At 36.0% G+C, this 17,495-nt stretch overlaps 1 protein-coding gene and 1 long non-coding RNA gene across 3 annotated transcripts in view; one reads left to right on the forward strand and one right to left on the reverse strand.

Moving 5' to 3' along the window:
- Positions 1-1,308: 1,308 nt before the first annotated feature.
- MSR1 (macrophage scavenger receptor 1) overlaps positions 1,309-17,495 on the reverse strand; it is a 76,333-nt gene continuing 60,146 nt past the window's right edge. The window contains exons 9-10 of the mRNA XM_001488563.6: positions 11,119-11,307; positions 1,309-1,588 (exon numbers count right to left, since the gene is read on the reverse strand). Coding sequence (XP_001488613.3) covers positions 1,455-1,588; positions 11,119-11,307 — 323 coding nt within the window. The 3' untranslated portion in view covers positions 1,309-1,454. The remainder of the gene's footprint in view (positions 1,589-11,118; positions 11,308-17,495) is intronic.
- On the forward strand, positions 8,582-10,945 carry LOC111770880 (uncharacterized). Of its 2 annotated transcripts, none has more exons than XR_002804318.2 (3): positions 8,582-8,801; positions 9,091-9,150; positions 10,624-10,945. It is a non-coding gene; the product is annotated as an uncharacterized lncRNA (long non-coding RNA). The 2 variants fall into 2 exon arrangements; XR_011433405.1 differs by having other exon boundaries at positions 8,709-8,987.

Below are 17,495 nucleotides of genomic sequence, written 5' to 3' on the forward strand. Positions count from 1 at the left end.
TTGCATGACATGACTACAATGAAATGCCTTGTTTGTGGAGAAGGCACTTGGCAAATAATAATGAATTGTTTAAGTTTTTCATCTCTACCAAAACAGCATAATCCACAGAGAATGTTATGCATTTGTACTTTATCTTAATGTGATGATTTTTCTCATGTTAATGATTAAAAGATAATAATATTGTAATTCTATTTTAAAATGAAAAATACAACAAATGGCGTTCTAGCATAGGAAATTTCTTTTGTTTTCTCTATGTGAACGTAAATCAAGTTTACAGGTGGAGATCTCCCCCGGTTCTAATTTGAGTAAACAGCCATTGCTAGGGAATTTTTATATGATAAATTTGTTCCCTTAAATTTCTTGAGTCCCTTACTACCTGTGTGGAATGAAACTCTGTTTTTAAGTAGAAAGTCAACTTTAGAATTTGAATATTAAGATAAAAATAATTATCTAATATTACTGTAGTCCAAGAGCTTTTCTTTCCAATTAATTTATCTCATTCCATTAGCATAAGATGTTTAAATGTATCACAAACCGACCTACCTTTTAATTCAAAATTTTCGGTGTATAATGAAGTGATGATTAGCAAATTTGCTATTCCTTGGATCTCTTCCTTCCTTCCTTCTTTTTTTTGTTTATTCCGAGTGCGCTCAGGTCATCGCTTTTATCCCCTAACCACTCTGGCAGCTCACTTGGATATATGACATATTAGGTCTATAAGTCAGCAGACCTTGACTTCTCTAATGGGCCCTCATTCAGAATAGCAGCTGTGCTTTCATTTTATTCAGCCATTGAACCTTTAGAGTGGGACAATTTTATGTAATTTAACAAAAGGAAATAAATGAGCAATTTGTGTCATTAATTTCTCATTCTTTTTAAGGAAATGATGTAAGGATAAAGAATCAAAGATTTTTTTAAAAAATTGAAATGTTTTACAGGTTTGATTGAACTTATTTGGCCCTAGGGAGGTTCTTATGACGATTAACAAATATATTTGACTTTCTTTTCTTTCCTCCCTAAGTTCAAATTACTCTAGGCATGTGAAATCAACTAAATAGATTACAAAGAAGACAAAAATGACAAAAATTGTAATCTTGTGGTGAAGATATAAATTGGAGCCTATGATTGGAGTGTGTTTCCATGATCATTGACTTTTGTATAGAATATGTATATTCTATGTAAGAATATACATAAACTTCAATATACTCAATTCAATATACGTCATTATGTTAGAAAAGTCCATTAAAAACCTAGAGAAGTTAAAATGGTTCAAATATAGACATACAGTAAGTATGAAGGTATTCAATATATTTATCCACTGACTTTTAATATTCCTTTTCCTTGGACAATATTCTTAATCTCTTAAATATTCATCAAACTGATTTAATGGAGCAAAGTCATAAAAGTCATTTTGCAGTGATTTCATAAGTGTAAATGAAAATATGGTACGTTCATTATACAGCGCAAGTGACTCCAGCATCTTCAGCATGTGAACAAACTCTCACACCCCATTGTTTGATTTTACACTCTTCGATAGATGATTCTCTCCCAAAGCAAAATACTTCATTCAGCCATATTGGACCAGTACCTGCAAAAATCCGATAAATCTGCATTAGTAAGTATAGTTTAGTGCTTATGTTTGAGTGGGACAAAGCCATTAATTTATTCACTAATTTAACAAAAATGTGTTGATCTTTATCTATATACAAATTCTGTGTCCTCTATTAAGATTCAAAATTAAGTGCCCACCCTAGAAAACTTTATACTCTGTCAATGTGTAGACTACCAAAATACAACCTAATAAGAGCTATAACAAAGGTGCATACACAGTTCCACAAAATCATAGGTTAAAGGATGATTGTTTTTCTCTAAGGCTTTGACAGATTAGTTATATTTTAAAAATAAGGAAGGAAATAGGCTTTAATAATAATGGATATATGCAGTGACCCGGTGATCTAAATGCATCTGTATGAGGCATATCTGGAATGTAAGATAGCCTGGGGTTCTTTTCTTAGCTCCCAGTGTATTTCAGTTTACATGTGCCTGGTTTACCAAATATATTATCTATTTTTAATTAAACTAAGACTAATACAATCAGCAAAGGGCTTACAAACTATCCTGCAAGAAGACCACGGGTTATTAATTGCAAGAGCAAGCAAACAACAAGAACACGGCAGAGTAATACTTAATGCTCTTTGTCGAGACTTGTCCTCAGACACGCTAGAAGGAAAAACAATGGCTGTCACCAGTGGTCTACCTAGCAGATAATTAACTAAATAAACAAGCTTAACTGCCGCTTTCAAGATAAGGATGTTATTTTATCAATGAGTAAGAAAACAGCTGCATTTCTTGAAAGGAATTCATGGGAAGAAAAGATAACTTTAAAAATGAATGTTTGGAGAAAAGGTTAAAAGTTCTCCTTTCTCTTACACTTAAGACATTTGGTAACAGAGCCTTTGAAAAACTTCTAAATGGTTTTGTTAAACATATAATTATGCAAACATCTTAATGAGTTTTCCAGAGCATTTCATGCCATCAAGAAACTGATTACTTAGCAAGTAAATTTTAACAAACACCTTTGCAAAACTGGTGAATGGTAAATAAATATAGTAATACTATAAGCATAATCAAAAATGCATTTTTTTCATTTGGATCAATATGATGTTGAAAGGTTCTCCTTCAGTCACAAGAGCTATATAAAACATATTTAGAAATAAATTCGACTTAGAAACAAACATTTGTGTAGCTATAAAATAGTACAAAACAAGTTAAATGAAGACTTGTGTTTCTTTTTTTTTTTTTTTTTTGGTGAGGAAGTTTCACCCTGAGCTAACATCGGTTGCCAATCTTCGTTTTTGTTCTTTTGGCTTGAGGAGCTAACATCTGTGCCAATCTTCCTCTACTTTGTACATGGGAAGCCTCCACAGCATGGCTGATGAGTGGAGTAAGTTCTCACCTGGGGTCCAAACCCGTGAACTTGGGCTGCTGAAATGGAGCGTGTGGAAGTTTAACCACTCGGCCACCAGGCCGGCCCCAAAGACTTGTTTTTCTAAGAGGCATATATCATGGCACATATAATGACATTACTCTTTCTGATTTTCACATATCTTGTGAGCTTAATAAATAAAAGTTTACAATATGTACATGGTTAATAATGTGCAGAATTGTATAGTAGTATGTGCATATATGAATAAATTAGCAGATATTGGGGATTTTGTAATCACAATGTAGATAACATTTGACCTAACCTTAAAAAATGGATAGAGGTTTTCCATGTATAAAAAAAAAGTCATTCCATGTAGTGGGGGCAGCATGAAAATGCTTGCTGTATTAGAACAGTTAACAGTTTCCTGGTATCTAAAACACACAGTATATTAATGAGGGGAGGAGGACTCATTGGAAAAGTTAGATAGAAAGATGGGGCCATGCTTTAAAAATGTTTGAACTTTATATTGTGAGTCACCAAAGAAATGACATCATCAGAACTACATTTTAGAATTGTATGTCCAACAGAAATGTAGAAGTTGAAGAAGAAAAAATTTGTAAGCCAGAAGGACAGTTAATAGGATGTCTAAATAGACATTTCTTTTGAAGACTCATGTTTTTATTTATCTTAGAATTAGACAAGGAACTTTGATTTCCACACATAAAATAAATTGGTGCATTCACTTAATTTGTTGTTGTTGTTGCTGAGGAAGATTCACCCTGAGCTAACATCTGTTGCCAATCTTCCTCTTTTTGTTTGAGGAAGATTTGTCTTGAGCTAACATCTGTGCCAATCTTCCTCTATTTTGTATGAGGGATGCCACCACAGCATGGCCACTGATGAGTGGTGTAGGTCCATGCCCGGGAACTGAACCTGGGCCACTGAAGCTGAGTGGGTCGAACTTAACCACTAGGCCATGGGGCCTGCCCACTTGATATTTTAATAATTTATACCTTCACTAGAAAAATCCAAATATTAGACAGAATTATATTTAGCTTTATATTATCAAGGTAATTAGGAATACTGTATTTTGCATTTCCTATAACAGTAATTAAATCATTAGAATCCTAACAATGTTTCTATTAGAAAAGCAAAGGTTTTCCTGGACTGATCAATTATAAGAGCAGAAACCTGGAGAGCTCAAGGGTTTTTCTGAAATGTTCGTAACGGTATGGAACCTTTTCGACTTGAAATTTTAAGACAGAGAAACAGGACAGATGAAGGAGATTGTCGTCTCAGAATTAGACGCCTTGTCAGGAATACGTTTTGGTTCCCAAAGTGCTCTGACTGGGCATAGCGCTGTGCCTTTTGTGTTTGTGAGTGTTTGTATGTGTAGTAGGTTTGTGTATGTGTGTTTCTTTTAAATACATAAAGTCTATACAAACTTTTTTGGAAGCCCCCAAGGGCTACTCAAAAATAGAGGCGAATAATAACAATTGCACAAACAGTAAAACTACTTTCATGTTAACACGGAAGGGAGCCAAAAGAGTGGGACAATTATAGATTGCATTTATGGACGTTTATAAATTGTATAAACAAACACAAGTAAAATTTTTGGTGCAAGCCATGGCTTTGTTGTAATTGGGAGCATGAGGATATTATGGCTCCATGGCCTCCATAGCCAGGCACTGGGATGTGTTCACTCTACATTCTGTAGATCAAGGCACTGGATTTAGATCTCAGCAGTGCAGAATTTTTACAATCCAGGGAAAGAGAATTAAGAATGAGAATCCTCCCAATGGCAGCAGCACCAGCAGGGCCATCCCCACGGGGGCAGCATAAGATAGATATTATTTAGTCAATTAACGTGCTGACACGTGAGCACAAGTTTTTAGAAACCACAGTAGGGGAATTCATGAATGTTAGAAGTTCTTGTAATCGTTCTTATAATAACCTTGTGAAATAATGGCAATTATCTCCATTTCATAGGTAAATAAACTGAGACTCAGGAAGGATGGATGACTTTCTCAAAATAGCAGAGAGAATAGAGCCAGGCAACAAAATATCTCAAATTTGCTGCTATTCATTGACTACACAGAAGCCCAAACAGAGTTATCAAAATAATTTTCAAAGGCTTTTAAAATTTTCCATGAATATGTTCAGAACTATTGAGCCTAAGGGGAAAATTTGTTTAATACTCATTTCCCATTTCCTTCCAAACTGTTTTCTGCATTAAAAATTAATGCAAAGGTAGCATAAAATTTTCTCTTCATGTAAGCCTCAAAGATTATCAAACAAATTTGTTTTTATTTCTTCAGGTAATAACTGTTACTCAAGGATTTTTGGTGTTGTTTCTGCCATTATTATTTTTTTGCCTCTGAACTATGCTTTCTGCTAGTGGAAACATGCAAAAGTAATGTGTATATTTTAGATATGTTTTTTTTTCTAATCCTATCAATTTATCATCTTTCTATCTATCTGCCTAACCATTTATATACATCCACAATTCCCTAGACAATTTGAGGGCTGTAGGGAGGACAAATTGATCAATTTTGTGTTTCCAAAAGCAGACAATGACAACGCTAATTGTCCATGGCTTCTGGAATTTTATGAGCTTGGTTTGTGATGCTTGAGAGTACGCTTGACAGATGATACCATTTCTTCTTAATCTCTTTTTTAAAAAAAGACAGATATTGATATTTCTTTGAGGGATTTGAGTTTCTTTAATCTGATCCTTAGTAACCCACTGCTTTTATGAAAAAAAAAGATAATCATATTTTATACATTAGCCAGATGTGTGGTAGAGTGACGAGATTTGAGATTAGCTGCTGAATAGATAAGTGGGGAAGCAAAAATCACTAATGGTTAAAAGTCTCTGAATTTTAATGAAATCCAGTCATGGCTGGGTGACATGAATTTGTATCACTTTTAAGACTTCTAGTTGGGAAATGCTTTGTTAACAGCTTCTCCTTCGAGGAAAACATTATTTTGAGGGGATCAAATTTGCAAAAGGAGTGGGAATCAGAATAGAGAACGGGTCAACTTTGACAATAGTTCTGGATTCTAGTTTTGTGGTTCTAGAGAAGCCACTTATTTTCCCTGTTTTATCATATATGCACAAGAGAGGGGTGGGACTAAAATAGCTCTAAGATTTCATTCATACAATTCTAAGATTCTGAAGAAGCAAGCTCCTTAGAAATGAAGTTCTTATGGATAAAGAACTTAGGACATTCTGTCCAGTGGAAAGAGACAGGTGAAGGCATGAATCTTCACCCACTCCCTGAAACCAACATAATAGCTATGTAAATTTGGCCAAGTTTTGTGACAGTTCTGTCAGTTTTCCTTCCTTTATGAAAATTGGGGCTATAATATCTAACTCTCACAGGTACTGTGAGCACTAAATGAGATCATGTGGTAAGCACTTGATAAACAATATTATTCCATACTTAATATTGTCTTTTTTAGCATAAGTAACAAAATAGATACGCTAAGAACTCCATAGGCTCTATATCAATTCCACAATATCCAACATTTAAACATCTACATTTTAAAACTTTCAGTGTTCACGGAGCAGTATGTAAGAATTTGAGTACTGACCCATTGATATATTTTATTTACCTTTGGGATTATTTTTATTCCTGTTCACCAAAGGATAGTTCAGAGATGCAGATATATTTTTGATCTCCTTCAGTTTATTCCTGTATTTTTTTAAATTCCACTTAGAGAATTATTATGGAATGTGAAAGGGGTAATGAATAAAAGATGGCATTTATGTCTAGAATTTTCTTTTGTTTCTGCTTTCAAGTTTGGAGCTTCAGCACACAGACTCTTGTGAACTCGGAAGACGAGATGGCTGCTCCGGGTCTTGCTCTTACTTCATGCATCAGCAAATAGGCCCAGACATGCCTGAAACAAATTCCCGGAGACCCACCATTATGTGGTAAAGCTCATCCAAGTTTGCTACAGGGAGACCATGGGGACAAGAAATAGGACAGCATGCTCAGGGGGAGAAGTGACTCACTCCCCCTTCCCTGCCCCATGCAATGACAAGCACCAGAGCCTCTCAGTGCTTCCTTAATTTACACTTTCTGTCTCCCTAGGAAAAAGAAAGAACATTCCACTTGATGCAAAAGGCATGCCCGAATGAAAGAACCTATTTAAAGGAGCGTGCTTTAAGCTTTATTCCTATAAATCATTTTGCTTGCAGCTGCAAAGCTCATTGTTCTTAAAGCTAACAAGGATTATCTCTGGTAAGCCAGGTTTGCTATTTTAAAATCAGAATTTAAAAAAGGGAGGGGGAAACTGTGTCCAGAAAATTGTATGCTTTCTTTAATGGGGGACTCATATAAAGGGTTTATCCTCTTCAAACCTTTTTCTTCGTTTCAATTTTGGTAATAGTGTACAATATAGTATTAATCTGATTCTTCTTACTTTCTTAAGAGAATGACAAATAATTAAAACTCTGGTGTATCTCTTACTCTTCTCTACCCCTCCAATCATATTTCTGTTTCCTTTCCTGTCGCTATTCTGCATTCAAAATTGCTTTTTCTTTTCCTCCCGAGTAAAACTGTAAATTTAAGGGGAAGAAGTGGAAAAATAAGGAAGAATTTAAACAGCTTTACATAAAAGGGTTGCTTGCCATGTCTAATCCAAAATCAGCTTACAACGTAAGCCTGTTTCTTAAAATACAATGTACGGTGAAGCAGATCATGGAATTCATTTCTCAGATTCTTTTTCTTCAGAACAAATAACCTCAGTTCTATTATTTCTCCCAGCTCATCGTGCTTTATTAGTTTAAAATTCTCATAATCATTCTTCACTTGTTTGGGACTGAACTCTACGCAGAGAGCTGAAACAAGAGCCGGGTCTGTCTTGAGTGGAGTGAGGAGATAAAGCTCCTACATAGCATACTTCTTCAGTCACACCTCTGTGCAACAGAAAATCACATTCAACTTTACAACCCTTAGAACATCACTGATGTCGCTACACAAGATAATACTGATCTGACTGTTTTACCTTTCAAAGAGGATGGCAAATAAACTTGTAGTCATGCAGTTGGTGGTGTTGCTAACTGTGAGCTCTGCCACCATTGAGCAATGCTGTGAGTCAAGCTTCGAAGTGGGCACTTCCTATACGTCAGCTCATTTAAGGTTCCAAATAAATCTGCTGGGTTGGTATTATTATTCTCATTTTGTTGGAAAGGAAATTGAAACTCTGAGACATAAGTATCAGAGCTGAGGTTTCAACTCTTGTCTCCTTAGTTATAAAATTCCTAGTCTTCCCAAGTCACTTCAGTAGGCACTTAAAAATGTGGAAGGAAAAACAAAATTCAGACACACCTTGTGTTATTATAATAAAGCTCTAGTATAATGTTTAGAATCACCAACTACCATAAATACACAGCCTCACCAAAAATGAACATCTTAGAGAAGTAGTCAGTTATCTGAAGAAAACTTGAGAGAAATTGTCTCCACAGGGCCAAATAATTTCACATGAGACTAAACTCTATTGTTTCATTACTTATTTAAATAGAAAACATTTTCTTGCCAGTATTTCAGAATACTTATTTCCTTCCTTTCTGACCAGTGCTTTCAGCCAGAAATCTCTCGAGATATAAGCAGGAATGAATAAAAGCTGTGGGGAAAAGAATATTTTACTTGTGAGGCGAGACTTTAAAGTTAATGCAATCTTAGGACAATAGTCGCCAACTACGTGTTTCCCATCTATGCTTGGAACTTCAAGGGAAAAACAGCTTTGAAGTCCATGGCAAAGCCTCATGTTCAGAGAAGAAATAAACCTTTGGTACAACATCTCGTTCGCTTTCCTACCACAAATTGGGTTGTGCCAAAACCTTCCTAGTTTCCCCTGAATTAAGGTACAGATACTACTGCTGTTGCTCTGAATTTGGTTTTCTCTTTGTAATAGATTAAAGATTTCCTTCAAGATATAAGAGATTAGTAAACTGTACTACCGGGCTTGTTTCTTAAAGATACAAAGCTAAATGCAGAGTTGTCAACTCTTTGGATAACGTAAGCTATAAAATAACTCATCTTGATGAAAGGTATTTTAGGATGTTTTTCTCTTTTTGAATTGAACTATTCAGCTAGCCCATGTGAATTAAATTATCTGAACAATTGACAAACTATATTTCATTTCATCAACAGAGGCACGTCCTGGGAATCCAAAGCATCCACATGCTGCTATTTCTGAAACAAGAATTTCAGGTGAGTAAGCCACATGGATGACGACTGTGTATCTTCCATTAGAACTAGAGCTGCCTGTTTTTCATATATGCTAACAGTCATCTGAAATGTTTTATACAATTGTGTATTTAAATAAACGGTCTTTCATGCTACGGATCTTAGTTATCATAGAAATGGATTCTCTCCCCATACTACACCGTGAAAACTCAGATTGGCAGCTTAGTTTTGCTAAATGATTGACTGATTCTCTAGGGGCTAAGAGCTGGGGATCTTTTTCTTTTCCCTTTCTATGGGAAAAAAAAAATCTAACTTATTGATGTTTAGAACATTTCACTTTAGGGGGTAAATTTTACAGGTGCAAGAATGATTTTAGGCTCGCACTTTTCAACCTGGGGAAAAAGTGCTGAAAGTGTAGCAGAGATGGAACATTTGGAAATTCCAAATATTTATTTGGTTTTGGCAAATCATGGGTATTTTCCATTTCCTTGTTTCTTCTTTTCAAACTTTTAAGGCACAAATTAAAAACTGGTGGCCAGGGGCTGAACTCACAACATCACCATTTTCTTGTCTTGTCTAGCCCTTTTATGAAAATAAATTATCTTTCTTGCCTCTGAAGCCTTTAGAGCCTGGACCCCTCCTTAAATCTGATACAGTGAATGCTCTTAGGTAAAAGAATAAAGGATATAATTGTGACCCATTATTAATAGTATTCAGGTGTTTAGCACAATGCCTGGAACATAATTGTTACTCAATAAATTGTAGCATAATATCACTTAATATCTTTTATGAATTTAAGAAATCTATCTTATCTTGTTCTGGTCTTTTGATATGATGATTTGATACACCTCCCTATTTTATCATATTTTTATAGAGATAAAATAGCAGCATTAACAGGTAATCTTATCTTTATAATTTTGCATACAATTTCTTTGTGCCCGTATCTATCCAGAATAACACTTATGAAATCAAGAATGTCAAATCTTTCTTTTTGGTCCACATCAACTTCAGAGAAGCCAATTATTTATTTATCAGATTTGGATAGTAGGATAAGTAAATGGGAAATATTGACTTTTAAATTCTAGTTCATGTATGTATGGCTACTTTTAAAAAAGTCCCTTTGTCATTCAGAATTGAAACCCTTGTATATGTTTAATAATACATAAAACCTGCTATAAGGTGGCAATTTAGAAAAAAACAACGGGACAGTAAAACTGTCATGGGTATACATTCAAATATTTTGTCTCCTGCAAATTTTCTTCCCAGCTCTTTTAATACATTCATGGAACAGGTGACTGGGTCATCCAAGTGAAAATACACAAATGCACATGCAGCCAAAGAATTATTCAAAGTTTTATCAGCCTCAAATAGAGGGGAAGTAACCTTACATCTTCCCTTATTTTCTCATGTTCCTTAAAGGAGAAGTCATAAGTTGTGGGTATAGAGATTCTGTGCAATTGCTTCCTTCTCTTTCATGACCCTTCACTGTCCTTTCAGAAACAGGTGCACCATCATGGATTAAGGATATACCTCATTCCTGTGGGACACGACTAGGAGGGAAATGCAGAAGCTGGCTCCCTCCTCTCCAGTTCTATAGAAGACAGAATATGAGCAAACATGCGGAATTGCTCAGATCCCCACAAGACCCAGATATGTAAACTGAGTTTCGCAGGATGTCATGCCTTGTCTCTATAATGCTCTTGTCCCTATTTCTCTTGCTCTGCTTTACCGATCACTCTATTTTCCTCTCTGTTAGTATTCAACTAACCAATTGAGTCTACTAGAAACGTAAACATTAAAGGTTGTCTGAGAGCATATATCATTTGTTTTCAATGTCTCTTTCTTTTCATTTCTACTTTCTAGGAAAGGCCATTAAAAAAATCGTACATGGAACTTTTCCTCTTATCCTGTATCTTCCTGTCTCTACCTGATTCTACATATTGGAGAAGCCTACATTTCATTTTTTAAGAAACAACATTTTTCTTAAATTACCTTGTCCAAAATAAGCTCCCTTGTGCACATTTTGAACATTTTGGTATCCCAAACTCCTGCAGATGACCTGTCCGACACGCAGTTCCCAGCGATCGTCACAAACTGTACCCCACTGGCCGTTATGAAAAACCTCCACTCTGCCCTCGTGAGGGCCGCTCCCACCAACCAGTCGAACCGTCTTAGATGGAGCTGTAACAAAAACAACCAGGGATTAATTATATATACACGTATATAGTTACATACGTGTATATTATATATACATATAGTTTATAACACTTTTTTAAAAAGTACTTTAGCATGTTTTTTCAGCAAGTTGAACTATTAGAATAAATATTAAACTTTCTAGCACCACCTATTGGTAAAGAGTTTAATGGCAAACATTGCATTAGTCAAAGCTGAAGCATAAAATCTATTCTCTCTAATTTAACATTTATATAAGTGACATATGCAGCCCTGGTGGTGTAGTGGTTAAGATTTGGTGGTCTCGCCACCATGGCCTGGGTTCATTTCTGGTCAGGGAACCACACTCCTCGTTTTTCAGTTGTCGTACTGTGATTGCTATGTGTCACTGTGATGCTGAAGGCTTTGTCATTGGTATTTTAAAAAACAGCAGGGTCACCTATGGTGGACAGGTTTCAGTGGGGCTTCCAGACTAAGATAGAGTAGGAAGAAGGACCTGGCCACCCACTTCTGAAAAGATGAGAGGATGGTGCAAAAAGACTGGGTAGGTTTTCGCTCTGCTGTTCACAGGGTCGCTAGTAGTTGGAGTGGACTCTACCGCACTAACAACGAAGTTACATATACGAGAGTGCTTTAAGGACTGTGTTCCAATAACTACTATTCAACAGCTATAGGTTTTTCAATGTTATATAGACTTTTCACACTAGTTAGAAAAGTTTATACCAAAATGATTCATTATTTTCTTGACACACTAACACAACCCAGTGACTTTCAATGATGTAAGAGGTCGAGGACATTTTATATCATAAACACAACAATAGGTGACCAAACATCCCATCTTTTACCGAGAGAAACAAGATAACTATAGTAACAACATTCTTTTAGAAATAGCGCAGATCTTCCTGGTTATAAGACCCCTGCATTTTGTCCCAATAATGAGATAAAAATCAGATAATTTTTGTGCATTTTGAGAAATGACTAAAGCAGTAAACTTTGTGGAGAAATATACAATGTTTTTAATTATAAAAGTAATTTTGTTCTGCCTTGTCTAAGTAATCAAAATTGCCATATAAAGGATAAACTTTTGTATAGTCTTGATCATGCTCAGAGATTTACATCAATATTAAATGTGTCTTTCCTATTTTTAAAAACCAACATAAACATTTTGAACCTAGGGACAGATAAATGAAGTGCGTAATTAACATTACAAAAACAATTCACTTGGAATATCAATATTTCTTTAAAGAGCTTGTGCTATTCTAATAAGTATTTGCTTAAAAGTCATTTGACTAAAGAAGAGAATGAAAGGCAGAGACAGAAAATGTTTTTCAAAATTTAGTTAGTGCTGAATAAAAACAATATTCTTCAATAATCATAAAGCCAATGAATACAGTTTTATTTAAATATATCTTTTCCAATATAAGTTTGAGATACACTATATTATAAAAAAGCAAGATATAATTACCACAACAAAAATATCTCTAATGTGAAACTGGAGTTTTACTAAATGGGGTTTCAGAGCTCAGTTAATTGAAGAAATATTTAGTAACCTTTTTTTTCTAATTGGAGTAAATTTTGTTGAAACAGTAATCCAATAACATGTAAAGAAAACCAACCATTTTCTATAACAAAACTGACTGAGCCACTTAGGAACATGAAAAGCTAACATGTTATTATATAGTATTACGATTATAATTATTTCTCGATTCTTTCAAAATATACTTCAGCGTTAGATACTGAATTAATGTAATCATGCCCAAGTGCATGAACCATCCCTTACTTGATAAACATGAGTTAAAAACATTCTAAAAGGGAAAATAATTTGCTATTACAGTATTCAAACTTTCATTTACAAAGTAAAATACCTGGGTGACCCAGTCATTCACGGTAATTGCCTAAGAAAATAGGAAAGAATAATCAAGGAATGGATTGTGTAGAGTCTTAAAAATTAGAGTCATGTAGTATTAACTAGTGTCACTCCCAAATGTTTATTTTTACAGAAGTCACATGTATCCAAGCATAATATATTTATCACGATGCTATAACAAAACAGACACCATATTCAAACATTTGGTTATATGAGCTCGATTGTCTCATTGCACCAGTAAGTGTAGGAAAGTCTTCTCACTGTGCCTTCTTTACCTTTTACCCTCCCAAATATCATTAAAGAGGCTTGGCTGTCCTGGAGCAGAGGTTCTCAAACTTTAGTGTGTCCTTAGTCAGCTTGGTCTGCTACAACAAAATATCATAGACTGGGTGGCTTAAACAACAGGCGTTTATTTCTCACAGTCCTGGAGGCGGGGCAGTCCAACACCAACGTGCTGGCAGATTTGGTGTCTTGTGTCTTCTGAGGCCAGCTTCTTGGCTGGTAGATAGCTGCCATCTCCCCGTGTGCTCACATGGCCTTTCCTCTGTGTATGCTTATGGAGAGAAGGAGAACACGCTCTCCAGTCGTCTCTTCTAATAAGAGTACCACTCCCATTATGAGGGACCTCACCCTCAGGACCTCATCCAAACTTTACCTCCCAAAGAGCCTACCTCCCAATACCATCACACTGGTGTTTAGGGCTTCAAAACGTGAATTTGGGAAGGAGGGACACAACTCGATCCATATCAGTCTGCACTGAAATCTTAGATTGTTAATCCCACACCCAGGGCTTCTGGTTCAGTAGGTCTTGAGTGGGACCCAAGAATTTGTGCTTTTAATGAATTCCCAGCTGATGCTGATAGTTTTATACAATCCTTTGGCCTCATTTATTCCAAAAAGAATGGCTGCAGGTTTCTTTCAAATCTCCCATGCTTGTGGGATTTTGAATTCCCCCTTTTTTTTTTTTGAGGAAGATTAGCCCTGACCTAACATCCATGCCCATCTTCCTCTACTTTATATGTGGGAGGTCTGCCACAGCATGGCATGCCAATCGGTGCCATGTTTGCACCCGGGATCCAAACCGGTGAACCCCGGGCCGCCAAGAAGCTGAAGGTGCGAACTTAACCACTACACCACCAGGCCGGCCCCTTAGGGCCAAATAAGTTTGGGCATGCCTATGCCTATCTGTCACCTAAATATATTCAACTATAAATCAACTACTGACAGGTGACCACACTTTGCTGATCCTTGACCACCTCTGAAGGAATATAGAGGAAAGAGGCAGGTTGATAGACTTATTCAAGTGTCAGCATCACACATTCACTTCTGTTCGGCTGATGGAGAAAAGTTCATTTTGTCATTTTGCACAGCCTCAATCATCACATTTTCTCTATAAGACGGCAGATCAGAATTTTCTTTGAATTTAGCCAACTCGTTATACGGATGTAAATAACGCCTATGGTTTCTTTGGCATCAAGCTAACATATTTAGTCAGATAGATTTTTTTCCAACGGAGAATTTTTGTCTTGTATCTAAAGATCAGAAGAAAGAATGGTTTATGCATTTTTCTCTGGGTAGCAGTCTTAATTTTCCTCTTGACTTTATTAATGTAGACTTTTTCCACATTCAAATCAGATAAACACAGGTAAGTAACTATGTGCCCACTGAATGATTCTCTGTATTAGTTATTTCTTTGCAATTGGCTCAAAACAGAAACACAAACAAACTGGAAATGATATTACATGTTAAGGACCACAGGATTGCCTATGGAACCTGGGAATAAGTTTATATTAGGCATCTGGAACAGCTGAACCAAAACTCGAATCTGCTCAGGACTCTTTTCTCCAACTTTTACCCAGGAGTCTCTGTAAGTTGCTTCATTCTTCTCTTTTGTTGCAGGCTGGATATCTTTGTTCCCCAGTCCACATGACAGAACACATCTGTTAACAGCCCCTAAGTTTATATTTTACAGTCTCTTTCTCAATGGCAGTTCTAAAACACCCAAGGAAGTTCTCCGATGGCCTAGTTTGGACCAGCTGTCAATTTATGGACTAAACAGCTAGGCCCAAAGACAGTGTCACTTGCAATAATGTAGCATTCCTTGAGTAAGGATGGAGAGGCATTTCTTTGTTGAAGGTTTTAAGGTGAGTTTTGAGCAAGACAATAATTCAGTCCATAAAAGACATTGTAATAATCTTGGTATCTATGAATATTAGTTATATATATATATATATATATATTTGTATATGTTTAGCCATGTGTTCTTTTTCATATCTGTGGCTGTAGAGAGTAACTGAAATTAAAAACCCAGGAGTCAGATAATCTGGATTTTAGTTCTGCCTCTGATACTGTTTATGCAAACTTATTAAACCATTTAACCTCTCTAGGACCAAATTTTCCAACTGTTAAAAAGAGAAAATGATATTTGCTCTCAGTTAAATGCATCTAAACACAACTTCTCTGTGCCAGCCATTTCCCTCAGTTCCAGGAATTATTTGAATGAATAAATAATTTAATAAATAAATAAAATTAATAAATAAATTTGGATAAATAAATAAATAAATTTGAATAATAAACACATATCCTGCCTTCAAGAATTAGGTATCTTTTAGGTTATTATGAAGGTTAGAGAAATAGTTCATTCCTTAAAATGGGGTGGAAATATAAAGTTTTTATTTTTATAAGTTGTGAAAATTTTGAGGTTTACATTTTGCCATGAAAGTGTTAGAATGAATATATTATCTGTGATATTAATCACCTTACTCATTAATTTTTTTTACTAATTCCCTATTTAATGCTTATCTTTCTCAAAGAGGAGTTCATAACCAGCTGGGATAAGCTTCTACAGGTAGAGAAACCTACCCCATGGTTGAAGATGTGAGTTCATTTGACCTTTGTTATTTCCAAACATGATGTTACGAAGAGTCTCTTCTAGGCCAGTAACTAGTAAACTGTGGCCCGCAGGCTGATTCCAGCCTGCTGCCTGTTGTGTGAATAAAGTTCTAGTGGAATGTAGATTAGCTTACACATCGTCTAGGGCTGCTTTCAGGCTACAACAGCACAGTTGAATAGTGTGACAGAGACCTTCTGACAAGTAAAGAATATTTACTATCTGGCCCTTTACGAAAAAAGCTTGCCAAACCCCTGGTATAGTTGAAAACTCAATAGGCTAGAATGAAAGAGGATTTGAGTGGGGATAGAGCTGCCAAGTGACCCTGGAAGAAATAAGGTCACGATTAATCTCTGCTTACCTCTCCAGTCTGCCTCTTTGAGAACCTCTCCGCCACCGCACTCCTAACTCTTTTTACTTCAGTTATAATCACTCACACTTCCCGCATATGCCTTGCTCTCCTTTATTTCTGGGACTTTGGTCCCTGTCTAGAATGCTCCCTTAGTCCCCTGCAACCTCCACTCCCACACGCATACTCCTCTCATTTCTCCACCCTCAGTCCTCTGGGTTTGGATGGATTTCCCTCTTCAAGCTCCCACAGCACTATAAACCACTTTATTTTCTCCACTAGATTGAGATCCTTACAGTATCTTTTCAGCACCTGACAGAACGCAGGGTTTCACTTCGTAGTCACTTGATGAAGAGTTATGTTACTAAGGACTGACTGAATGAATGAATGAAAATAGTGAGCGCTTCTTGATACGCGAAATGCGTTACCTGAGTGGATTAAATTGGTAAATGCCTAAAATATCAAAGAATAGAAGAAAGAGAATTTGGTATTTCACAAGTCTGTAGAGAGAATATAATTTCTATGTGTGGAAGCAATGAGAGAAATCGTAAAGGAAAGATTGATTTAAACAAGGTAAACATGAATCCTATTACGGGAAAAAACTATTTGGTTGTCTCCTGAGAGCTCCCCCCCGCCCCCAAAAGGTGGGAGGGACAGGTGGCAGGGTCCTAATCAGGAGCCTTAAGTATTCCAGAACGAGATTTTGTAGGTTTAGAGAATTTATCTCTTAGTGGCAGACTAATGTTCAACAGAATCTTGGGACTAAATGTCAATTCAATTTACAACGAGAAATGTAATTGCCTCAAAAACTGGAATATTTTATATCTGCTTGACAAGGCCATTTTCTCTCTGTGGGCAATCTGCACAGGAAGTCAAATCACAATCAGTGAATTACTCGTTCAATTAATTTATTAATTTACAGGGAGACATAGCAGTGAAATTTTGCCTCTGGGACTGGCCAATGCTCCTTGGTTAACACATTTTTCTTTATATATGTTAATACATTCAATCAGCTTAGGTGATTTGACATCTCTCTGCTCCGATTCATTGCAGTTTAACTTTCTAAAGGCAGTCTTATTACTTCCTAGGTC

This window comes from Equus caballus, chromosome 27 (assembly GCF_041296265.1).
Source record: "Equus caballus isolate H_3958 breed thoroughbred chromosome 27, TB-T2T, whole genome shotgun sequence".
In the NCBI taxonomy this organism is placed as follows: Eukaryota; Metazoa; Chordata; class Mammalia; order Perissodactyla; family Equidae; genus Equus; species Equus caballus.